Source organism: Salmo trutta, chromosome 14 (genome assembly GCF_901001165.1).
Source record: "Salmo trutta chromosome 14, fSalTru1.1, whole genome shotgun sequence".
Taxonomy (NCBI): Eukaryota; Metazoa; Chordata; class Actinopteri; order Salmoniformes; family Salmonidae; genus Salmo; species Salmo trutta.
In genome coordinates this window covers 86,043,136-86,069,739 of record NC_042970.1, presented here as the reverse complement: position 1 = coordinate 86,069,739, position 26,604 = coordinate 86,043,136, and the positions used below count along the sequence as shown (strand labels likewise).

The 26,604-nt window shown below is 43.6% G+C and overlaps 1 protein-coding gene and 1 pseudogene across 1 annotated transcript; both read right to left on the bottom strand.

Annotated features, from left to right (window-relative positions):
- Window positions 1–5,800: 5,800 nt before the first annotated feature.
- Window positions 5,801–8,537, bottom strand: LOC115147784 (GTPase IMAP family member 7-like). Its single transcript, XM_029690079.1, has 3 exons — window positions 8,358–8,537; window positions 6,910–6,999; window positions 5,801–6,808 (listed from the first exon to the last, which is right to left on the bottom strand). Exons 2-3 carry the CDS (start codon window positions 6,989–6,991, stop codon window positions 6,027–6,029), a joined length of 864 nt encoding a protein of 287 aa, XP_029545939.1. The 5' UTR covers window positions 6,992–6,999; window positions 8,358–8,537; the 3' UTR covers window positions 5,801–6,026.
- A 6,591-nt stretch (window positions 8,538–15,128) lies between these two features.
- On the bottom strand, window positions 15,129–17,725 carry LOC115147789 (GTPase IMAP family member 7-like; annotated as a pseudogene).
- Between the last annotated feature and the right edge of the window lie 8,879 nt (window positions 17,726–26,604).

Sequence of the window (26,604 nt, the reverse complement as noted above, 5' to 3'; positions counted from 1 at the left end):
CTCTGTTTCTTATGACTGGGATGAATGCAGAATTTTGTCATGAGGCTGAGAGAAACAGTCATGTTTTTTCCCCTCATATATTTAAATTTAACTTGTAGAAAATGCACTTTATGACACTATCAAGAAGCATTATGACCACCCTAATCATATAAGCCAGATAGGCCTATCATGCGCTTATGTCAGTCATCAGTCAAAAAGAGGCTGTCTTGTCCTGCTCCTGAAATCTGCTCCTGCATTCATCCCAGTCATCAGCAACAGAGCATTGGGGTAGGTGCATGTATGACATCAATGTGTGCACAATTACAATGATAATGTAATGGTCAAAGATCAATTTCAGAAAATGATATAGGCTATGTTGTAATGGAATGTTTTGCTTTGTGTGGTAGGTTCTGTGGGTTTTGACTCTTATGTAGGAGTCATAACCAGCCATAAAATAATGCAAGATATGTCACAACAGGTCTAAATATATGTGTCATGACAGTGTTATGACCATATTATGACAGGTTATGACATGTTATGTCAGCTGTTATGACATAGTTATGACTGTGTAAAATATCTGTAAAATATATACAAAATATGCATCTGTCATATGTGAATAACTAATTCCATGAAACGCCAATATTTTGATAAACTGTTCTGTAAAAGTCTCACCATTGAGTGTCTTACCACAATAAAACAAAACAACAACATTTTGCCTTGAAGCAATGTGTTGAAAAACAGATTCTCGTAATTTGCTGTGTGTGTGTCCTTCAGGACTTCCAACCTCTTATCTTCCACATCTTTATATGCCAGGGTCTTTCAGTCTTTTATTAAAGGCATTGAACCATGAAAATACCCCGTTAAAACAGCTGTAACAGGATCTACTACTGGTGCTGCTACCACCGTCTGAACTACTACTGGTGCTGCTACCACCGTCTGAACTACTACTGGTGCTGCTACCACCGTCTGAACTACTACTGGAGCTGCTACCACCGTCTGAACTACTACTGGAGCTGCTACCACCGTCTGAACTACTACTGGAGCTGCTACCACCGTCTGAACTACTACTGGTGCTGCTACCACCGTCTGAACTACTACTGGTGCTGCTACCACCGTCTGAACTACTACTGGTGCTGCTACCACCGTCTGAACTACTACTGGAGCTGCTACCACCGTCTGAACTACTACTGGTGCTGCTACCACCGTCTGAACTACTACTGGTGCTGCTACCACCGTCTGAACTACTACTGGAGCTGCTACCACCGTCTGAACTACTACTGGAGCTGCTACCACCGTCTGAACTACTACTGGAGCTGCTTCACCGTCTGAACTACTACTGGAGCTGCTACCACCGTCTGAACTACTACTGGTGCTGCTACCACCGTCTGAACTACTACTGGTGCTGCTACCACCGTCTGAACTACTACTGGTGCTGCTACCACCGTCTGAACTACTACTGGAGCTGCTACCACCGTCTGAACTACTACTGGTGCTGCTACCACCGTCTGAACTACTACTGGAGCTGCTACCACCGTCTGAACTACTACTGGAGCTGCTACCACCGTCTGAACTACTACTGGTGCTGCTACCACCGTCTGAACTACTACTGGTGCTGCTACCACCGTCTGAACTACTACTGGTGCTGCTACCACCATCTGAACTACTACTGGAGCTGCTACCACCGTCTGAACTACTACTGGAGCTGCTACCACCGTCTGAACTACTACTGGAGCTGCTACCACCGTCTGAACTACTACTGGAGCTGCTACCACCGTCTGAACTACTACTGGAGCTGCTACCACCGTCTGAACTACTACTGGTGCTGCTTCACCGTCTGAACTACTACTGGTGCTGCTACCACCGTCTGAACTACTACTGGAGCTGCTACCACCGTCTGAACTACTACTGGAGCTGCTACTCCTGGAGCTGCTACCACCGTCTGAACTACTACTGGTGCTGCTACCACCGTCTGAACTACTACTGGAGCTGCTACCACCGTCTGAACTACTACTGGTGCTGCTACCACCGTCTGAACTACTACTGGAGCTGCTACCACCGTCTGAACTACTACTGGAGCTGCTACCACCGTCTGAACTACTACTGGAGCTGCTACCACCGTCTGAACTACTACTGGAGCTGCTACCACCGTCTGAACTACTACTGGTGCTGCTACCACCGTCTGAACTACTACTGGAGCTGCTACCACCGTCTGAACTACTACTGGAGCTGCTACCACCGTCTGAACTACTACTGGTGCTGCTTCACCGTCTGAACTACTACTGGTGCTGCTACCACCGTCTGAACTACTACTGGTGCTGCTACCACCGTCTGAACTACTACTGGTGCTGCTACCACCGTCTGAACTACTACTGGTGCTGCTACCACCGTCTGAACTACTACTGGAGCTGCTACCACCGTCTGAACTACTACTGGTGCTGCTACCACCGTCTGAACTACTACTGGAGCTGCTACCACCGTCTGAACTACTACTGGAGCTGCTACCACCGTCTGAACTACTACTGGAGCTGCTACTCCTGGAGCTGCTACCACCGTCTGAACTACTACTGGTGCTGCTACCACCGTCTGAACTACTACTGGTGCTGCTTCACCGTCAGAACTACTACTGGTGCTGCTACCACCGTCTGAACTACTACTGGTGCTGCTTCACCGTCTGAACTACTACTGGTGCTGCTACCACCGTCTGAACTACTACTGGAGCTGCTACCACCGTCTGAACTACTACTGGAGCTGCTACTCCTGGAGCTGCTACCACCGTCTGAACTACTACTGGTGCTGCTACCACCGTCTGAACTACTACTGGTGCTGCTTCACCGTCAGAACTACTACTGGTGCTGCTACCACCGTCTGAACTACTACTGGTGCTGCTACCACCGTCTGAACTACTACTGGAGCTGCTACCACCGTCTGAACTACTACTGGTGCTGCTACCACCGTCTGAACTACTACTGGAGCTGCTACCACCGTCTGAACTACTACTGGAGCTGCTACCACCGTCTGAACTACTACTGGAGCTGCTACCACCGTCTGAACTACTACTGGTGCTGCTACCACCGTCTGTACTACTACTGGAGCTGCTACCACCGTCGGAACTACTACTGGAGCTGCTACCACCGTCTGAACTACTACTGGAGCTGCTACCACCGTCTGAACTACTACTGGTGCTGCTACCACCGTCTGAACTACTACTGGTGCTGCTACCACCGTCTGAACTACTACTGGTGCTGCTACCACCGTCTGAACTACTACTGGAGCTGCTACCACCGTCTGAACTACTACTGGAGCTGCTACCACCGTCTGAACTACTACTGGAGCTGCTACCACCGTCTGAACTACTACTGGAGCTGCTACCACCGTCTGAACTACTACTGGAGCTGCTACCACCGTCTGAACTACTACTGGAGCTGCTACCACCGTCTGAACTACTACTGGTGCTGCTACCACCGTCTGAACTACTACTGGAGCTGCTACCACTGTCTGAACTACTACTGGAGCTGCTACCACCGTCTGAACTACTACTGGAGCTGCTACCACCGTCTGAACTACTACTGGAGCTGCTACCACCGTCTGAACTACTGCTGTTGCTGTCAATACGCCATCTTAAATCTGCTTCTTCTTGACTTTATATTTCAACTCATTCTGTTTCCTGTTCGTTCCTACACCATCCCCACTAAATACACACACTACCATTTTAATATATACTATATATCCCCACTAAATGCACACACTACCATTTAATACATACTGTCATGACGTCGCCCTGTTGGCGGAGGTTTATGACCCCCCCCCCATAAATACCTTTCCCCCTTTTTCTCTCCACTCTACAGAATGGACTCTTGGAAAGCCCTTTGGTAACATAGAGTATGGTAACATCAAAAGGTTGGGAACCTAACAATATTTCGGTAATCCAACCAGTTGAAAGTGTCCGTTGGTACTTAAAAAATGTGATGTCAGATCAGTTGTCGTCTGAGACATTATTACTGATGATAGGACAACATAAACTGTATCTTGGAAAGTCTACACATTCTAGTTATCAGATTCACATGGAATTGTTGTGCAATTTAAATTTTTAAATATGAAACTATTTGTGAAAAGATTAAATGTAATTTTAGCTTCTAAATGAAAGAATTGTTTTCATAAAAGAACTATGCTCACACAGTGGCCCCGCCCAAGTGAACAGGCATTGGTTGTGAACTATGAAACATGCCCTTCTCTCCCTCATTACAAATGCCCATTGACGAAAGTCAACCTCTTATAGTCCCGATGACGTGAGGACTGCTGTCCATACTTTAAAAAGGGAGAATTTCAATGTGGAGGTGACGATCGACACGCTGAAGGGATGAATTTCGACTATACCAGCCAGAATATAGCATGAGCTTATGGTATAGCAACTTGGTATGAACTTTGAACTCTTATTCACTAAAGAAGTGATACATACTGGCCGTCAAGTTATCAGCAGCAGCTGTGGACGTGCGTGGCCTGGGAAGGGACGGAGAATCTCTTCGGAACGACAGGGTACTACATCGTATCTGTTCTACCACCGAACGACAGGGTACTACATCGTATCTGTTCTACCACCGAACGACAGGGTACTACATCGTATCTGTTCTACTACCAGATGAACGACTACAACGTATCTGCCCAGAAATACTCTTCAAAGGACAAGGGAGATCTCTGCTGGGCAACCCAGCCTTCCATCTTCGACCAATCTATCGAAGCGCAGCTCAGAGTAAATATATTTCTTGAATTTTCCTTTTCCGAATGTGCGGTTATTTAGAATGCTTAAGATTCTGTACTTATGATAGCATAGCTTCATAAGGTCTGATAGAGACCCAATCCTTTTGTTTCTCAGTCTTCCCGCACTTTCATTGAAACCCAACCCCCTTTCTTTGTGTAACCAGCCGTCATATCAGTTCCGTCCACTAGGGACGTTTCCTTTTATGACATAATTAGTAATCAACGTATGATCCATCCTGTATATATGTAACTCTGTGTGACTATTTAGGTATTTTGTAAATAAATAATTAAACCAAATTTTGTATTGCAGATTCAACTTGTTAGCCAGGGTTCGTGAAGATAACCAAGAATTTTACGACTTTCAGATGAGACTGAATAAGGTGATGATTAATAATTGACTGCTATTGATATAAAAGATTACCAGGTCTTTAAGAGTTTATTAGGAAGACAACAGCTCTATAAACATTATTCTGTGGTGCCCTGACTTCCTAGTTAATTACATTTACATGATTAGTTTAATCAGGTAATATTAATTACAGAGAATTGATTTTATAAAATAGCATGTCATATCATTTAATCCATAGTAAAGACACGACAATACTATATATCCACACTAAATACATGTACTAAGATAATGTAACGGCTGTCGTAGTAATGAAACCAAGGTGCAGCGGAGGATGTGTATTCATTTTGAATATTTAATAAAATGAACCACTATAAACAAAACACTAAACAGCAACGACAGCAAACAGTCCTGTCTGGTCAAAAATGAACGTAACAGAAAACACTAGACAGAAACAATCACCCACAAAACCCAAAGGAAAAACAGGCTACTTATGTGTGACTCCCAATCAGCAACAACAAACTACAGCTGTGCCTGATTGGAAGCCACACGGCCAAAATCAACTAAACAAACCAACCTAGAAAAAAGAACATAGAACGCCCACCCAATGTAACACCCTGGCCTAACAAAAATAACGAACAAAAAAACCCTTTCTATGGCCAGGGCGTTACAGATAAACATGGTCAACACCTGGGCTGCTTTCAAAAACGGTCATGATTTGAGTTGAGGAACAATGTAACTATAGGTGATGAAAGGGTGATTGTGTACAGTGCAGCAAGAGTGTTTTGTTAACATTTTCCACGTTCACACCCTGCTAGGGCCATCCTGCCATGCGGCCAGCATATCTATAACATTGCAAATGGTTTTGAAAGAACTGTTATATCATTCAGTAAGTACCGTTGCCATATGTAGCGAAAAGTTAAGACCAACTGAACGCACACCCGGTGTTTTAAAAGCCTAGCATATGCATAGTGCATTCAAACCCTTGGCTGAAGCCTGCAGCTACACCTGCTGCCACCAATACTGGTGAAGCAGACAACATCCCTATTCCTGCTGCGGCTAGACCGCCATACGCTGCCAGTTTACAGTAATACGTAATATCGCTGATCTTTCTCTGAGCCTCCTCATAGTCAGCACTGGTGTAGTGTTCTCCTCCATTGTCCTCCGCCACCATCTCCTTGATCTTCTCCAGCAGCTCTGTAACCTGAGTCTTGTCTTCTCTCTTGTCATTGATTAGGGAGTGATATCTGCCCCCACACATATTGATGAGTCTCCGTAGATCTTTGCTCTGAGCAAGAAACCCTTTGACTGTTTTTCCCTTCAGTTGATCCCCATGTGTGAACAGCAAGATGGTGTACATTGACGCATCTTCTCCAAAGTTCTCCTGGATCCACTTCACAGTGTTCTGCTCCTCCTCTGTGAACCTCACCCCCAGTCTGATCACCAGCAGGAAGGCGTGGGGTCCTGGGACTGACATGTAGATGGCCTTCTCTATTTGTCTTTTTATCTCTTCTTTAGACATTGTTGTGTCATAGAGCCCCGGGGTGTCGATGACATCAATCATCCTCCCATCCACCATTCCACTCTGTTTCTCACTCTGAGCAGTCACAGACACTGGAGATTCCTTCACCTCAAACACGTTTTTACCCAGGATGGTGTTCCCTGTTGTACTCTTCCCTGCTCCAGTCCTTCCCACCAGAACTATCCTCAGGTCAGAAGGCTGCCCTGAAACTGGAAACAGACAAGAAGTGCTTGAGTTGATCGTTTTCAGTAGCCATTTATCAAGACACTATGTGTGTGTTCATGTACAGTACGTGCGTGTGTGTGTGTACCTTGGCATTGACCAGTGAAGTCTTGCTGACACAGTGTCAACAGTAACATAATCTTCAGAGTCCCTCCTCTTCCTTGTTCCATTTCTACTACTGCAGCCAATCAAAAACATGGAAACAGATGATGACCTCATTACAAATTATAAAGTTCACATTTCTTCAGCGACTCATCCAAAGCGTTTGGCCAAGTTCCAACATTCACAGATGAGGAAAGACTAAATTATTTATTTATTTATTTGACTTCTAAACAATAAAAACTATAAAACTATAAACCATAAAAAGAGTAATGATGTGCTGTACAACTGTTGTAAAACACAGTACATTCCCTAAGATAGGGCGTACATAACGTAGTCACATATGGCATGTCAAATGACATTCTAAACATGGCTATTATTCTACCGTTGCCTGGCTGCTACTGTCAAGACCAGATAGACCAGTTAGAGGTTGTGTTCCCATTAACATCAAATATCACATCTACTGGGTAGACAGACAGGAAAAGTTCAAACAATAATTAAGTGGAATCGGTATAACTGAAACCAGTGAATAATGAGTAAATTGGGAGGTGTCAGAACACAAAAGGTGCATTCCTCTGCTCAGACGTTGCTGATGCCAGATCTTACAACGCCAGGACAGGTATTTTACATGTCAGCTAACCACATCATGTGTTTTAGCAATCTGTCAGTCAACCATTGGTTGATGCATGCAACGTCTAAGCAGTGTGACCTTAGTCAGTACTGACAAAAACCTGCAGGTGTGTCCCTCACAGCAACAACCTGCTAGAAGATGGCTGTTGACCCAAGGTACAGTATACTGCACTATCTCTGAACTAACCAAGGTACAGTATACTGCACTATCTCTGCACTAACCAAGGTACAGTATTCTGCACTAACCAAGGTACAGTATGCTGCACTATCTCTGCACTAACCAAGGTACAGTATACTGCACTATCTCTGCACTAACCAAGGTACAGTATACTGCACTATCTCTGCACTAAACAAGATACAGTATACTGCACTATCTCTGAACTAACCAAGGTACAGTATACTGCACTATCTCTGCACTAACCAAGGTACAGTATACTGCACTATCTCTGCACTAACCAAGGTACAGTATACTGCACTATCTCTGCACTAAACAAGTAACAGTATACTGCACTAAACAATATACAGTATACTGCACTAAACAATATACAGTATACTGCACTATCTCTGCACTAAACAAGGTAAATGTTTCAGGTAAAAATCTTACCATGTTTCTCCTTTCACTGTTCTACAATATTAAAACGTGTATAAATACAAACAAACTGTAATCATATGATTATTTACGCATAAATATTATCAGACATGTTATCATAAAATGTCTACTTAATATTGTGCTACAGTTATTCAAATACTGTAGAGAAGATTGTTGTACAACATTTAATTTGTAAGGTAGTTAAGTTGAATACTCACTTTTAGTGTGTTTTCACAGATCTGTATATTGTTGTCCCCTGTTGTCACAGAGAGCTTAAGCAGTGGGCCTGCTGGTTTTGCATAGCCACATGCCTCAGGTGGGTGGATATTTACCTCAACGACCAATGGAATGGTCTAAAACTCATGCAAAACTAAAGTGCTGCACCTTAAAATACCATTGTGCTGCAGCTTACATTCTGTTAAGTTTCATTTTCCCAGCACGTACTCAATTCTAGCCAATGAGAGATTGTTGCTAGGCAAACATTATTCTATTCAGAATAGGCAAAATCTGAATTTTGATTGGGTATCGCTGTTCAACCTTGGCTGCTTGCCAGAATCATAAGATAGGCCACATCTTTGGATAAAATGAAATGTGTTGAATACATAGAAGTCTACTTCTGGGGGAAAAAAATAGGTTAAAAATGAAATAACAAATTAAACTGCGTTTGAAATGTAACTGTATACTGTAGTTGTAACTTTATAGTTGCCCAACCTGGTCCCAGATCTGTTTCTGCTCTTTCCAACTCCATAGAATACCACAGTATGAGTCATTATACCCATAAAAGCTAGCTGTCAAACAGGGAAATGGTTCCAATCATTTTTCCACCATTCATTTTTTCACACAGAGGATTTTAGAAGCACTTAAATGGTAACACTATATGGTCATAACCATGTCATAATATGTCTTAACAGCTGACATAACTTGTCATAACCTGTCATAATATGGTCATAACACTGTCATGACACATATAGTTAGACCTGTTGTGACATATCTTGCATTATTTTATGGCAGGTTATGACACCTACATAAGAGTCAAAACCCACAGAACCTACCACACAAAGCAAAACATTCCATTACAACATAGCCTATATCATTTTCTGAAATTGACCTTTGACCATTAAATTATCATTGTAATTGCGCACACATTGATGTCATACATGCACCTACCCCAATGCTCTGTTTCTTATGACTGGGATGAATGCAGAATTTTGTCATGAGGCTGAGAGAAACAGTCATGTTTTTTCCCCTCATATTTAAATTTAACTTGTAGAAAATGCACTTTATGACACTATCAAGAAGCATTATGACCACCCTAATCATATAAGCCAGATAGGCCTATCATGCGCTTATGTCAGTCATCAGTCAAAAAGAGGCTGTCTTGTCCTGCTCCTGAAATCTGCTCCTGCATTCATCCCAGTCATCAGCAACAGAGCATTGGGGTAGGTGCATGTATGACATCAATGTGTGCACAATTACAATGATAATTTAATGGTCAAAGGTCAATTTCAGAAAATGATATAGGCTATGTTGTAATGGAATGTTTTGCTTTGTGTGGTAGGTTCTGTGGGTTTTGACTCTTATGTAGGTGTCATAACCTGCCATAAAATAATGCAAGATATGTCACAACAGGTCTAAATATATGTGTCATGACAGTGTTATGACCATATTATGACAGGTTATGACATGTTATGTCAGCTGTTTTGACATAGTTATGACTGTGTAAAATATCTGTAAAATATATAAAAAATATGCATCTGTCATATGTGAATAACTAATTCCATGAAACGCCAATATTTTGATAAACTGTTCTGTAAAAGTCTCACCATTGAGTGTCTTACCACAATAAAACAAAACAACAACATTTTGCCTTGAAGCAATGTGTTGAAAAACAGATTCTCGTAATTTGCTGTGTGTGTGTCCTTCAGGACTTCCAACCTCTTATCTTCCACATCTTTATATGCCAGGGTCTTTCAGTCTTTTATTAAAGGCATTGAACCATGAAAATACCCCGTTAAAACAGCTGTAACAGGATCTACTACTGGTGCTGCTACCACCGTCTGAACTACTACTGGAGCTGCTACCACCGTCTGAACTACTACTGGAGCTGCTACCAACCGTCTGAACTACTACTGGTGCTGCTACCACCGTCTGAACTACTACTGGTGCTGCTACCACCGTCTGAACTACTACTGGAGCTGCTACCACCGTCTGAACTACTACGGAGCTGCTACCACCGTCTGAACTACTACTGGTGCTGCTACCACCGTCTGAACTACTACTGGAGCTGCTACCACCGTCTGAACTACTACTGGTGCTGCTACCACCGTCTGAACTACTACTGGAGCTGCTACCCACCGTCTGAACTACTACTGGAGCTGCTACCACCGTCTGAACTAATACTGGAGCTGCTACCACCGTCTGAACTACTACTGGTGCTGCTACCACCGTCTGAACTACTACTGGAGCTGCTACCACCGTCTGAACTACTACTGGTGCTGCTACCACCGTCTGAACTACTACTGGAGCTGCTACCACCGTCTGAACTACTACTGGTGCTGCTACCACCGTCTGAACTACTACTGGTGCTGCTACCACCGTCTGAACTACTACTGGAGCTGCTACCACCGTCTGAACTACTACTGGTGCTGCTACCACCGTCTGAACTACTACTGGAGCTGCTACCACCGTCTGAACTACTACTGGAGCTGCTACCACCGTCTGAACTACTACTGGAGCTGCTACCACCGTCTGAACTACTACTGGAGCTGCTACCACCGTCTGAACTACTACTGGAGCTGCTACCACCGTCTGAACTACTACTGGAGCTGCTACCACCGTCTGAACTACTACTGGAGCTGCTACCACCGTTCTGAACTACTAATGGAAGCTGCTACCACCGTCTGAAACTACTACTGGAGCTGCCTACCAACACCGTCTTGAACTACTACTGGAGCTGTCTACCACCCGTCTGCACTACTACTAGGGAGCTTGACACCGGGACCGTCTGAACTACTACTGGTTAGCTGCTACCCGACCAAGTACATGAACTAAACTACTGGTGCTGCTACCACCGTCCTGAACTACTACTGGAGCTGCTACCAAACCGTCTGAACTACTACTGGAGCTGGCTACCACAGTCTGAACTACTACTGGAGCTGCTACCACCGTCTGAACTACTACATGGTAGCTGCTACCACCGGCTGAACTGACTACTGGTGCTGCTACCACCGTCTGAACTACTACTGGTGCTGCTACCAACCGTCTGAACTACTACTGGAGCTGCTACCACCGTCGAACTACTACTGGAGCTGCTACCACCGTCTGAACAACTGCTGTTGCCTGTCAATACGCCATCTTAAATCTGCTTCTTCTTGACTTTATATTTCAACTCATTCTGTTTCCTGTTCGTTCCTACACATCCCCACTAAATACACACACTACCATTTTAATATACTATATATCCCCACTAAATGCACACACTACCATTTAATACATACTGTCATGACGTCGCCCTGTTGGCGGAGGTTTATGACCCCCCCATAAATACCTTTCCCCCTTTTTCTCTCCACTCTACAGAATGGACTCTTGGAAAGCCCTTTGGTAACATAGAGTATGGTAACATCAAAAGGTGGGGAACCTAACAATATTTCGGTAATCCAACCAGTTGAAAGTGTCCGTTGGTACTTAAAAAATGTGATGTCAGATCAGTTGTCGTCTGAGACATTATTACTGATGATAGGACAACATAAACTGTATCTTGGAAAGTCTACACATTCTAGTTATCAGATTCACATGGAATTGTTGTGCAATTTAAATGTTTAAATATGAAACTATTTGTGAAAAGATTAAATGTAATTTTAGCTTCTAAATGAAAGAATTGTTTTCATAAAAGAACTATGCTCACACAGTGGCCCCGCCCAAGTGAACAGGCATTGGTTGTGAACTATGAAACATGCCCTTCTCTCCCTCATTACAAATGCCCATTGACGAAAGTCAACCTCTTATAGTCCCGATGACGTGAGGACTGCTGTCCATACTTTAAAAAGGGAGAATTTCAATGTGGAGGTGACGATCGACACGCTGAAGGATGAATTTCGACTATACCAGCCAGAATATAGCATGAGCTTATGGTATAGCAACTTGGTATGAACTTTGAACTCTTATTCACTAAAGAAGTGATACATACTGGCCGTCAAGTTATCAGCAGCAGCTGTGGACGTGCGTGGCCTGGGAAGGGACGGAGAATCTCTTCGGAACGACAGGGTACTACATCGTATCTGTTCTACCACCGAACGACAGGGTACTACATCGTATCTGTTCTACCACCGAACGACAGGGTACTACATCGTATCCGTTCTACCACCGAACGACAGGGTACTACATCGTATCTGTTCTACCACCGAACGACAGGGTACTACATCGTATCTGTTCTACCACCGAACGACAGTGTACTACATCGTATCTGTTCTACCACCGAACGACAGGGTACTACATCGTATCTGTTCTACCACCGAACGACAGGGTACTACATCGTATCTGTTCTACCACCGAACGACAGGGTACTACATCGTATCTGTTCTACCACCGAACGACAGGGTACTACATCGTATCTGTTCTACCACCGAACGACAGGGTACTCACATCGTATCTGTTCTACCACCGAACGACAGGGTACTACATCGTATCTGTTCTACCACCGAACGACAGGGTACTACATCGTATCTGTTCTACCACCGAACGACAGGGTACTACATCGTATCTGTTCTACCACCGAACGACAGGGTACTACATCGTATCTGTTCTACCACCGAACGACAGGGTACTACATCGTATCTGTTCTACCACCGAACGACAGGGTACTACATCGTATCTGTTCTACCACCGAACGACAGGGCTACTACATCGTATCTGTTCTACACGAACGACAGGGTACTACATCGTATCCGTTCTACCACCGAACGACAGGGTACTACATCGTATCCGTTCTACCACCGAACGACAGGGTACTACATCGTATCCGTTCTCACCGAACGACGGTACTACATCGTATCCGTTCTACCACCGAACGACAGGGTACTACATCGTATCTGTTCTACCACCGAACGACAGGGTACTACATCGTATCTGTTCTACCACCGAACGACAGGGTACTACATCGTATCTGTTCTACCACCGAACGACAGGGTACTACATCGTATCTGTTCTACCACCGAACGACAGGGTACTACAACGTATCTGTTCTACCCACCGAACGACAGGGTACTACACGTATCCGTTCTACCACCGAACGACAGGGTACTACATCGTATCTGTTCTACCACGAACGACAGGTACTACATCGTATCCGTTCTACCACCGAACGACAGGGTACTACATCGTATCTGTTCTACCACCGAACGACAGGGTACTACATCGTATCCGTTCTACCAACCGAACGACAGGGTACTACATCGTATCTGTTCTACCACCGAACGACAGGGTACTACATCGTATCTGTTCTACCACCGAACGACAGGGTACTACATCGTATCTGTTCTACCACCGAACGACAGGGTACTACATCGTATCTGTTCTAACCACCGAACGACAGGGTACTACATTGTATCTGTTCTACCACCGAACGACAGGGTACTACATCGTATCGTTCTACCACCGAACGACAGGGTACTACATCGTATCTGTTCTAACCACCGAACGACAGGGTACTACATCGTATCTGTTCTACCACCCGAACGACAGGGTACTACATCGTATCTGTTCTACCACCGAACGACAGGGTACTACATCGTACTGTTCTACCACCAGATGAAACGACTACAACGTATCTGCCCAGAAATACTCTTCAAAGGACAAGGGAGATCTCTGCTGGGCAACCCAGCCTTCCATCTTCGCCAATCTATCGAAGCGCAGCTCAGAGTAAATATATTTCTTGAATTTTCCTTTTCCGAATGTGCGGTTATTTAGAATGCTTAAGATTCTGTACTTATGATAGCATAGCTTCATAAGGTCTGATAGAGACCCAATCCTTTTGTTTCTCAGTCTTCCCGCACTTTCATTGAAACCCAACCCCCTTTCTTTGTGTAACCAGCCGTCATATCAGTTCCGTCCACTAGGGACGTTTCCTTTTATGACATAATTAGTAATCAACGTATGATCCATCCTGTATATATGTAATTCTGTGTGACTATTTAGGTATTTTGTAAATAAATAATTAAACCAAATTTTGTATTGCAGATTCAACTTGTTAGCCAGGGTTCGTGAAGATAACCAAGAATTTTACGACTTTCAGATGAGACTGAATAAGGTGATGATTAATAATTGACTGCTATTGATATAAAAGATTACCAGGTCTTTAAGAGTTTATTAGGAAGACAACAGCTCTATAAACATTATTCTGTGGTGCCCTGACTTCCTAGTTAATTACATTTACATGATTAGTTTAATCAGGTAATATTAATTACAGAGAATTGATTTTATAAAATAGCATGTCATATCATTAATCCATAGTAAAGACACGACAATACTATATATCCACACTAAATACATGTACTAAGATAATGTAACGGCTGTCGTAGTAATGAAACCAAGGTGCAGCGGAGGATGTGTATTCATTTTGAATATTTAATAAAATGAACCACTATAAACAAAACACTAAACAGCAACGACAGCAAACAGTCCTGTCTGGTCAAAAATGAACGTAACAGAAAAACACTAGACAGAAACAATCACCCACAAAAACCCAAAGGAAAAACAGGCTACTTATGTGTGACTCCCAATCAGCAACAACAAACTACAGCTGTGCCTGATTGGAAGCACACGGCCAAAATCAACGAAACAAACCAACCTAGAAAAAAGAACATAGAACGCCCACCCAATGTAACACCCTGGCCTAACCAAAATAACGAACAAAAACCCCTTTCTATGGCCAGGGCGTTACAGATAAACATGGTCAACACCTGGGCTGCTTTCAAAAACGGTCATGATTTGAGTTGAGGAACAATGTAACTATAGGTGATGAAAGGGTGATTGTGTACAGTGCAGCAAGAGTGTTTTGTTAACATTTTCCACGTTCACACCCTGCTAGGGCCATCCTGCCATGCGGCCAGCATATCTATAACATTGCAAATGGTTTTGAAAGAACTGTTATATCATTCAGTAAGTACCGTTGCCATATGTAGCGAAAAGTTAAGACCAACTGAACGCACACCCGGTGTTTTAAAAGCCTAGCATATGCATAGTGCATTCAAACCCTTGGCTGAAGCCTGCAGCTACACCTGCTGCCACCAATACTGGTGAAGCAGACAACATCCCTATTCCTGCTGCGGCTAGACCGCCATACGCTGCCAGTTTACAGTAAAACGTATATTCGCTGATCTTTCTCTGAGCCTCTTCATAGTCAGCACTGGTGTAGTGTTCTCCTCATTGTCCTCCGCCACCATCTCCTTGATCTTCTCCAGCAGCTCTGTAACCTGAGTCTTGTCTTCTCTCTTGTCATTGATTAGGGAGTGATATCTGCCCCCACACATATTGATGAGTCTCCGTAGATCTTTGCTCTGAGCAAGAAACCCTTTGACTGTTTTTCCCTTCAGTTGATCCCCATGTGTGAACAGCAAGATGGTGTACATTGACGCATCTTCTCCAAGTTCTCCTGGATCCACTTCACAGTGTTCCTCTCCTCCTCTGTGAACCTCCCCAGTCTGATCACCAGCAGGAAGGCGTGGGGTCCTGGGACTGACATGTAGATGGCCTTCTCTATTTGTCTTTTTATCTCTTCTTTAGACATTGTTGTGTCATCGAGCCCCGGGGTGTCGATGACATCAATCATCCTCCCATCCACCATTCCACTCTGTTTCTCACTCTGAGCAGTCACAGACACTGGAGATTCCTTCACCTCAAACACGTTTTTAACCCAGGATGGTGTTCCCTGTTGTACTCTTCCCTGCTCCAGTCCTTCCACCAGAACTATCCTCAGGTCAGAAGGCTGCCCTGAAACTGGAAACAGACAAGAAGTGCTTGAGTTGATAGTTTTTCAGTAGCCATTTATCAAGACACTATGTGTGTGTTCATGTACAGTACGTGCGTGTGTGTGTGTACCTTGGCATTGACCAGTGAAGTCTTGCTGACACAGTGTCAACAGTAACATAATCTTCAGAGTCCCTCCTCTTCCTCGTTCCATTTCTACTACTGCAGCCAATCAAAACATGGAAACAGATGATGACCTCATTACAAATTATAAAGTTCACATTTCTTCAGCGACTCATCCAAAGCGTTTGGCCAAGTTCCAACATTCACAGATGAGGAAAGACTAAATTATTTATTTATTTATTTGACTTCTAAACAATAAAACTATAAAACTATAAACCATAAAAAGAGTAATGATGTGCTGTACAACTGTTGTAAAACACAGTACATTCCCTAAGATAGGGCGTACATAACGTAGTCATATATGGCATGTCAAATGACATTCTAAACATGGCTATTATTCTACCGTTGCCTGGCTGCTACTGTCAAGACCAGATAGACCAGTTAGAGGTTGGTGTTCCCATTAACATCAATATCACATCTACTGGGTAGACAGACAGGAAAAGTTCAAACAATAATTAAGTGGAATCGGTATAACTGAAACCAGTGAATAATGAGTAAATTGGAGGTGTCAGAACACAAAAGGTGCATTCCTCTGCTCAGACGTTGCTGATGCCAGATCTTACAACGCCAGGACAGGTATTTTACATGTCAGCTAACCACATCATGTGTTTTAGCAATCTGTCAGTCAACCATTGGTTGATGCATGCAACGTCTAAGCAGTGTGACCTTAGTCAGTACTGACAAAACCTGCAGGTGTGTCCCTCACAGCAACAACCTGCTAGAAGATGGCTGTGGACCCAAGGTACAGTATACTGCACTATCTCTGAACTAACCAAGGTACAGTATACTGCACTATCTCTGCACTAACCAAGGTACAGTATTCTGCACTAAACAAGGTACAGTATGCTGCACTATCTCTGCACTAACCAAGGTACAGTATACTGCACTATCTCTGCACTAACCAAGGTACAGTATACTGCACTATCTCTGCACTAAACAAGATACAGTATACTGCACTATCTCTGAACTAACCAAGGTACAGTATACTGCACTATCTCTGCACTAACCAAGGTACAGTATACTGCACTATCTCTGCACTAACCAAGGTACAGTATACTGCACTATCTCTGCACTAAACAAGTAACAGTATACTGCACTAAACAATATACAGTATACTGCACTAAACAATATACAGTATACTGCACTATCTCTGCACTAAACAAGGTAAATGTTTCAGGTAAAAATCTTACCATGTTTCTCCTTTCACTGTTCTACAATATTAAAACGTGTATAAATACAAACAAACTGTAATCATATGATTATTTACGCATAAATATTAACAGACATGTTATCAATAAAATGTCTACTTAATATTGTGCTACAGTTATTCAAATACTGTAGAGAAGATTGTTGTACACATTTAATTTGTAAGGTAGTTAAGTTGAATACTCACTTTTAGTGTGTTTTCACAGATCTGTATATTGTTGTCCCCTGGTTGTCACAGAGAGCTTAAGCAGTGGGCCTGCTGGTTTTGCATAGCGACATGCCTCAGGTGGGTGGATATTTACCTCAACGACCAATGGAATGGTCTAAAACTCATGCAAAACTAAAGTGCTGCACCTTAAATACCATTGTGCTGCAGCTTACATTCTGTTAAGTTTCATTTTTCCCCACAGTACTCAATTCTAGCCAATTGAGAAATTGTTGCTAGGCAACACTTATTCTATTCAGAATAGGCAAAATCTGAATTTTGATTGGGTATCGCTGTTCAACCTTGGCTGCTTGCCAGAATCATAAGATAGGCCACATCTTTGGATAAAATGAAATGTGTTGAATACATAGAAGTCTACTTCTGGGGGAAAAAAATTGGTTAAAAATGAAATAACAAATTAAACTGCGTTTGAAATGTAACTGTATACTGTAGTTGTAACTTTATAGTTGCCCAACCTGGTCCCAGATCTGTTTCTGCTCTTTCCAACTCCATAGAATACCACAGTATGAGTCATTATACCCATAAAAGCTAGCTGTCAAACAGGGAAATGGTTCCAATCATTTTTCCACCATTCATTTTTTCACACAGAGGATTTTAGAAGCACTTAAATGGTAACACTATATGGTCATAACCATGTCATAATATGTCTTAACAGCTGACATAACTTGTCATAACCTGTCATAAAATGGTCATAACACTGTCATGACACATATATTTAGACCTGTTGTGACATATCTTGCATTATTTTATGGCAGGTTATGACACCTACATAAGAGTCAAAACCCACAGAACCTACCACACAAAGCAAAACATTCCATTACAACATAGCCTATATCATTTTCTGAAATTGACCTTTGACCATTAAATTATCATTGTAATTGCGCACACATTGATGTCATACATGCACCTACCCCAATGCTCTGTTTCTTATGACTGGGATGAATGCAGAATTTTGTCATGAGGCTGAGAGAAACAGTCATGTTTTTCCCTCATATTTAAATTTAACTTGTAGAAAATGCACTTTATGACACTATCAAGAAGCATTATGACCACCCTAATCATATAAGCCAGATAGGCCTACATGCGCTTATGTCAGTCATCAGTCAAAAAGAGGCTGTCTTGTCCTGCTCCTGAAATCTGCTCCTGCATTCATCCCAGTCATCAGCAAACAGCATTGGGGTAGGTGCATGTATGACATCAATGTGTGCACAATTACAATGATAATTTAATGGTCAAAGATCAATTTCAGAAAATGATATAGGCTATGTTGTAATGGAATGTTTTGCTTGTGTGGTAGGTTCTGTGGGTTTTGACTCTTATGTAGGTCATAACCTGCCATAAAATAATGCAAGATATGTCACAACAGGTCTAAATATATGTGTCATGACAGTGTTATGACCATATTATGACAGGTTATGACATGTTATGTCAGCTGTTAGACATAGTTATGACTGTGTAAAATATCTGTAAAATATTACAAAATATGCATCTGTCATCTGTGAATAACTAATTCCATGAAACGCCAATATTTGATAAACTGTTCTGTAAAAGTCTCACCATTGAGTGTCTTACCACAATAAAACAAAACAACAACATTTTGCCTTGAAGCAATGTGTTGAAAAACAGATTCTCGTAATTTGCTGTGTGTGTGTCCTTCAGGACTTCCAACCTCTTATCTTCCACATCTTTATATGCCAGGGTCTTTCAGTCTTTTATTAAAGGCATTGAACCCTGAAAATACCCCGTTAAACAGCTGTAACAGGATCTACTACTGGTGCTGCTTCACCGTCAGAAACTACTACTGGTGCTGCTACCACCGTCTGAACTACTACTGGAGCTGCTACCACCGTCTGAACTACTACTGGTGCTGCTACCACCGTCAGAACTACTACTGGTGCTGCTACCACCGTCTGAACTACTACTGGTGCTGCTTCACCGTCAGAACTACTACTGGTGCTGCTACCACCGTCTGAACTACTACTGGAGCTGCTACCACCGTCTGAACTACTACTGGAGCTGCTACCACCGTCTGAACTACTACTGGTGCTGCTACCACCGTCTGACTACTACTGGAACTGCTACCACCGTCTGAACTACTACTGGAGCTGCTACCACCGTCTGAACTACTACTGGTGCTGCTACCACCGTCTGAACTACTACTGGTGCTGCTACCACCGTCTGAACTACTACTGGTGCTGCTACCACCGTCTGAACAACTACTGTGCTGCTACCACCGTCTGAACTACTACTGGTGCTGCTACCACCGTCTGAACTACTACTGGTGCTGCTACCACCGTCTGAACTACTACTGGTGCTGCTACCACCGTCTGAACTACTACTGGAGCTGCTACCACCGTCTGAACTACTACTGGTGCTGCTACCACCGTCTGAACTACTGGAGCTGCTACCACCGTCTGAACTACTACTGGAGCTGCTACCACCGTCTGAACTACTACTGGTGCTGCTACCACCGTCTGAACTACTACTGGTGCTGCTACCACCGTCTGAACTACTACTGGTGCTGCTACCACCTCTGAACTACTACTGGAGCTGCTACCACCGTCTGAACTACTACTGGAGCTGCTACCACCGTCTGAACTACTACTGGAGCTGCTACCACCGTCTGAACTACTACTGGAGCTGCTACCACCGTCTGAACACTACTGGAGCTGCTACCACCGTCTGAACTACTACTGGTGCTGCTTCACCGTCTGAACTACTACTGGTGCTGCTACCACCGTCTGAACTACTACTGGAGCTGCTACCACCGTCTGAACTACTACTGGAGCTGCTACTCCTGGAGCTGCTACCACCGTCTGAACTACTACTGGTGCTGCTACCACCGTCTGAACTACTACTGGAGCTGCTACCACCGTCTGAACTACTACTGGTGCTGCTACCACCGTCTGAACTACTACTGGAGCTGCTACCACCGTCTGAACTACTACTGGAGCTGCTACCACCGTCTGAACTACTACTGGAGCTGCTACCACCGTCTGAACTACTACTGGAGCTGCTACCACCGTCTGAAACTACTGGTGCTCTACCACCGTCTGAACTACTACTGGAGCTGCTACCACCGTCTGAACTACTACTGGAGCTGCTACCACCGTCTGAACTACTACTGGTGCTGCTTCACCGTCTGAACTACTACTGGTGCTGCTACCACCGTCTGAACTACTACTGGTGCTGCTACCACCGTCTGAACTACTACTGGTGCTGCTACCACCGTCTGAACTACTACTGGTGCTGCTACCACCGTCTGAACTACTACTGGAGCTGCTACCACCGTCTGAACTACTACTGGTGCTGCTACCACCGTCTGAACTACTACTGGAGCTGCTACCACCGTCTGAACTACTACTGGAGCTGCTACCACCGTCTGAACTACTACTGGAGCTGCTACTCCTGGAGCTGCTACCACCGTCTGAACTACTACTGGTGCTGCTACCACCGTCTGAACTACTACTGGTGCTGCTTCACCGTCAGAACTACTACTGGTGCTGCTACCACCGTCTGAACTACTACTGGTGCTGCTTCACCGTCTGAACTACTACTGGTGCTGCTACCACCGTCTGAACTACTACTGGAGCTGCTACCACCGTCTGAACTACTACTGCTGCTACTCCTGGAGCTGCTACCACCGTCTGAACTACTACTGGTGCTGCTACCACCGTCTGAACTACTACTGGTGCTGCTTCACCGTCAGAACTACTACTGGTGCTGCTACCACCGTCTGAACTACTACTGGTGCTGCTACCACCGTCTGAACTACTACTGGAGCTGCTACCACCGTCTGAACTACTACTGGTGCTGCTACCACCGTCTGAACTACTGGAGCTGCTACCACCGTCTGAACTACTACTGGAGCTGCTACCACCGTCTGAACTACTACTGGAGCTGCTACCACCGTCTGAACTACTACTGGTGCTGCTACCACCGTCTGTACTACTACTGGAGCTGCTACCACCGTCGGAACTACTACTGGAGCTGCTACCACCGTCTGAACTACTACTGGAGCTGCTACCACCGTCTGAACTACTACTGGTGCTGCTACCACCGTCTGAACTACTACTGGTGCTGCTACCACCGTCTGAACTACTACTGGTGCTGCTACCACCGTCTGAACTACTACTGGAGCTGCTACCACCGTCTGAACTACTACTGGAGCTGCTACCACCGTCTGAACTACTACTGGAGCTGCTACCACCGTCTGAACTACTACTGGAGCTGCTACCACCGTCTGAACTACTACTGGAGCTGCTACCACCGTCTGAACTACTACTGGAGCTGCTACCACCGTCTGAACTACTACTGGTGCTGCTACCACCGTCTGAACTACTACTGGAGCTGCTACCACTGTCTGAACTACTACTGGAGCTGCTACCACCGTCTGAACTACTACTGGAGCTGCTACCACCGTCTGAACTACTACTGGAGCTGCTACCACCGTCTGAACTACTGCTGTTGCTGTCAATACGCCATCTTAAATCTGCTTCTTCTTGACTTTATATTTCAACTCATTCTGTTTCCTGTTCGTTCCTACACCATCCCCACTAAATACACACACTACCATTTTAATATATACTAATATCCCCACTAAATGCACACACTACCATTTAATACATACTGTCATGACGTCGCCCTGTTGGCGGAGGTTTATGACCCCCCCCCATAAATACCTTTCCCCCTTTTTCTCTCCACTCTACAGAATGGACTCTTGGAAAGCCCTTTGGTACATAGAGTATGGTAACATCAAAAGGTTGGGAACCTAACAATATTTCGGTAATCCAACCAGTTGAAAGTGTCCGTTGGTACTTAAAAAATGTGATGTCAGATCAGTTGTCGTCTGAGACATTATTACTGATGATAGGACAACATAAACTGTATCTTGGAAAGTCTACACATTCTAGTTATCAGATTCACATGGAATTGTTGTGCAATTTAAATTTTTAAATATGAAACTATTTGTGAAAAGATTAAATGTAATTTTAGCTTCTAAATGAAAGAATTGTTTTCATAAAAGAACTATGCTCACACAGTGGCCCCCCCAAGTGAACAGGCATTGGTTGTGAACTATGAAACATGCCCTTCTCTCCCTCATTACAAATGCCCATTGACGAAAGTCAACCTCTTATAGTCCCGATGACGTGAGGACTGCTGTCCATACTTTAAAAAGGGAGAATTTCAATGTGGAGGTGACGATCGACACGCTGAAGGGATGAATTTCGACTATACCAGCCAGAATATAGCATGAGCTTATGGTATAGCAACTTGGTATGAACTTTGAACTCTTATTCACTAAAGTGATACATACTGGCCGTCAAGTTATCAGCAGCAGCTGTGGACGTGCGTGGCCTGGGAAGGGACGGAGAATCTCTTCGGAACGACAGGGTACTACATCGTATCTGTTCTACCACCGAACGACAGGGTACTACATCGTATCTGTTCTACCACCGAACGACAGGGTACTACATCGTATCTGTTCTACTACCAGATGAACGACTACACAACGTATCTGCCCAGAAATACTCTTCAAAGGACAAGGGAGATCTCTGCTGGGCAACCAGCCTTCCATCTTCGACCAATCTATCGAAGCGCAGCTCAGAGTAATATATTTCTTGAATTTTCCTTTTCCGAATGTGCGGTTATTTAGAATGCTTAAGATTCTGTACTTATGATAGCATAGCTTCATAAGGTCTGATAGAGACCCAATCCTTTTGTTTCTCAGTCTTCCCGCACTTTCATTGAAACCCAACCCCCTTTCTTTGTGTAACCAGCCGTCATATCAGTTCCGTCCACTAGGGACGTTTCCTTTTATGACATAATTAGTAATCAACGTATGATCCATCCTGTATATGTAATCTGTGTGACTATTTAGGTATTTTGTAAATAAATAATTAAACCAAATTTTTGTATTGCAGATTCAACTTGTTAGCCAGGTTCGTGAAGATAACCAAGAATTTACGACTTTCAGATGAGACTGAATAAGGTGATGATTAATAATTGACTGCTATTGATATAAAAGATTACCAGGTCTTTAAGAGTTTATTAGGAAGACAACAGCTCTATAAACATTATTCTGTGGTGCCCTGACTTCCTAGTTAATTACATTTACATGAGTAGTTTAATCAGGTAATATTAATTACAGCAGGAATTGATTTATAAAATAGCATGTCATATCATTTAATCCATAGTAAAGACACGACAATACTATATATCCACACTAAATACATGTACTAAGATAATGTAACGGCTGTCGTATTAATGAAACCAAGGTGCAGCGGAGGATGTGTATTCATTTTGATAGTTTAATAAAATGAACCACTATAAACGAAACACTAAACAGCAACGACAGCAAACAGTCCTGTCTGGTCAAAAATGAACGTAACAGAAAACACTAGACAGAAACAATCACCCACAAAAACCCAAAGGAAAAACAGGCTACTTATGTGTGACTCCCAATCATCAACAACAACTACAGCTGTGCCTGATTGGAAGCCCACGGCCAAAATCAACGAAACAAACCAACCTAGAAAAAAGAACATAGAACGCCCACCCAATATAACACCCTGGCCTAACCAAAATACGAACAAAAAAACCCCTTTCTATGGCCAGGGCGTTACAGATAAACATGGTCAACACCTGGCTGCTTTCAAAAAACGGTCATGATTTGAGTTGAGGAACAATGTAACTATAGGTGATGAAAGGGTGATTGTGTACAGTGCAGCAAGAGTGTTTTGTTACCATTTTCACGTTCACACCCTGCTAGGGCCATCCTAGCCATGCGGCCAGCATATCTATAACATTGCAAAGTGGTTTTGAAAGAACTGTTATAGCATTCGTAATACCGGTGCCATATGTAGCGAAAAAGTTAAGACCAACTGAACGCACACCCGGTGTTTTAAAAAGCCTAGCATATGCATAGTGCATTCAAACCCTTGGCTGAAGCCTGCAGCTACACCTGCTGCCACCAATACTGGTGAAGCAGACAACATCCCTATTCCTGCTGCGGCTAGACCGCCATAACGCTGCCAGTTTACAGTAAAAACGTAAATATCGCTGATCTTTCTCTGAGCCTCCTCATAGTCAGCACTGGTTAGTGTTCTCCTCCATTGTCCTCCGCCACCATCTCCTTGATCTTCTCCAGCAGCTCTGTAACCTGAGTCTTGTCTTCTCTCTTGTCATTGATTAGGGAGTGATATCTGCCCCCACACATATTGATGAGTCTCCGTAGATCTTTGCTCTGAGCAAGAAACCCTTTGACTGTTTTTCTTCCCTTCAGTTGATCCCCATGTGTGAACAGCAAGATGGTGTACATTGACGCATCTTCTCCAAAGTGCTCCTGGATCCACTTCACAGTGTTCTGCTCCTCCTCTGTGAACCTCACCCCCAGTCTGATCACCAGCAGAAGGCGTGGGTCCTGGACTGACATGTAGATGGCCTTCTCTATTTGTCTTTTTATCTCTTCTTTAGACATTGTTGTGTCATAGAGCCCCGGGTGTCGATGACATCAATCATCCTCCCATCCACATTCCACTCTGTTTCTCACTCTGAAGCAGTCACAGACACTGGAGATTCCTTCACCTCAAACACGTTTTACCAGGATGGTGTTCCCTGTTGTACTCTTCCCTGCTCCAGTCCTTCCCACCAGAACTATCCTCAGGTTCAGAAGGCTGCCTGAAACTGGAAACAGACAAGAAGTGCTTGAGTTGATCGTTTTCAGTAGCCATTTATCAAGACACTATGTGTGTGTTCATGTACAGTACGTGCGTGTGTGTGTGTACCTGGGCATTGACCAGTGAAGTCGTGCTGACACAGTGTCACCAGTAAACATAATCTTCAGAGTCCCTCCTCTTCCTCGTTCCATTTCTACTACTGCACGCCAATCAAAAACATGGAAACAGATGATGACCTTCATTACAAATTATAAAGTTCACATTTCTTCAGCGACTCATCCAAAGCGGTTGGCCAAGTTCCAACATTCACAGACGAGGAAAGACTAAAATTATTTATTTTATTTATTTTGACTTCTAAACAATAAAAACTATAAAACTATAAACCATAAAAAGAGTAATGATGTGCTGTACAACTGTTGTAAAACACAGTACATTCCCTAAGATAGGGCGGTACATAACGTAGTCACATAATGGCATGTCAAATGACATTCTAAACATGGCTATTATTACTAACCGTTGCCTGGCGGCTACTGTCAAGACCAGATAGACCAGTTAGAGGTTGTGTTCCCATTAACTCAAATATCACATCTACTGGGTAGACAGACAGGAAAAGTTCAAACAATAATTAAGTGGAATCGGTATAACTGAAACCAGTGATAATGAGTAAATTGGGAGGTGGTCAGAACACAAAAGGTGCATTCCTCTGCTCAGACGTTGCTGATGCAGATCTTACAACGCCAGGACAGGTATTTTACATGTCAGCTAACCACATCATGTGTTTTAGCAATCTGTCAGTCAACCATTGGTTGATGCATGCAACGTCTAAGCAGTGTGACCTTAGTCAGTACTGACAAAAACCTGCAGGTGTGTGTGTCCCTCACAGCAACAACCTGCTAGAAGATGGCTGTTGACCCAAGGTACAGTATACTGCACTATCTCTGAACTAACCAAGGTACAGTATACTGCACTATCTCTGCACTAACCAAGGTACAGTATTCTGCACTAACCAAGGTACAGTATGCTGCACTATCTCTGCACTAACCAAGGTACAGTATACTGCACTATCTCTGCACTAACCAAGGTACAGTATACTGCACCTATCTCTGCACTATCCAAGATACAGTATACTGCACTATCTCTGCACTAACCAAGGTACAGTATACTGCACTATCTCTGCACTAACCAAGGTACAGTATACTGCACTATCTC

Coding starts and splice junctions, on each gene's coding strand:
- LOC115147784 (XM_029690079.1), bottom strand. CDS start 6,991: ATGGAACAAGGAAGAGGAGGGACTCTGAAGATTATGTTACTGTTGACA. Junction 6,809..6,909: donor CTTCACTGGTCAATGCCAAG/GTACACACACAC, acceptor GTCTGTTTCCAG/TTTCAGGGCAGCCTTCTGAC.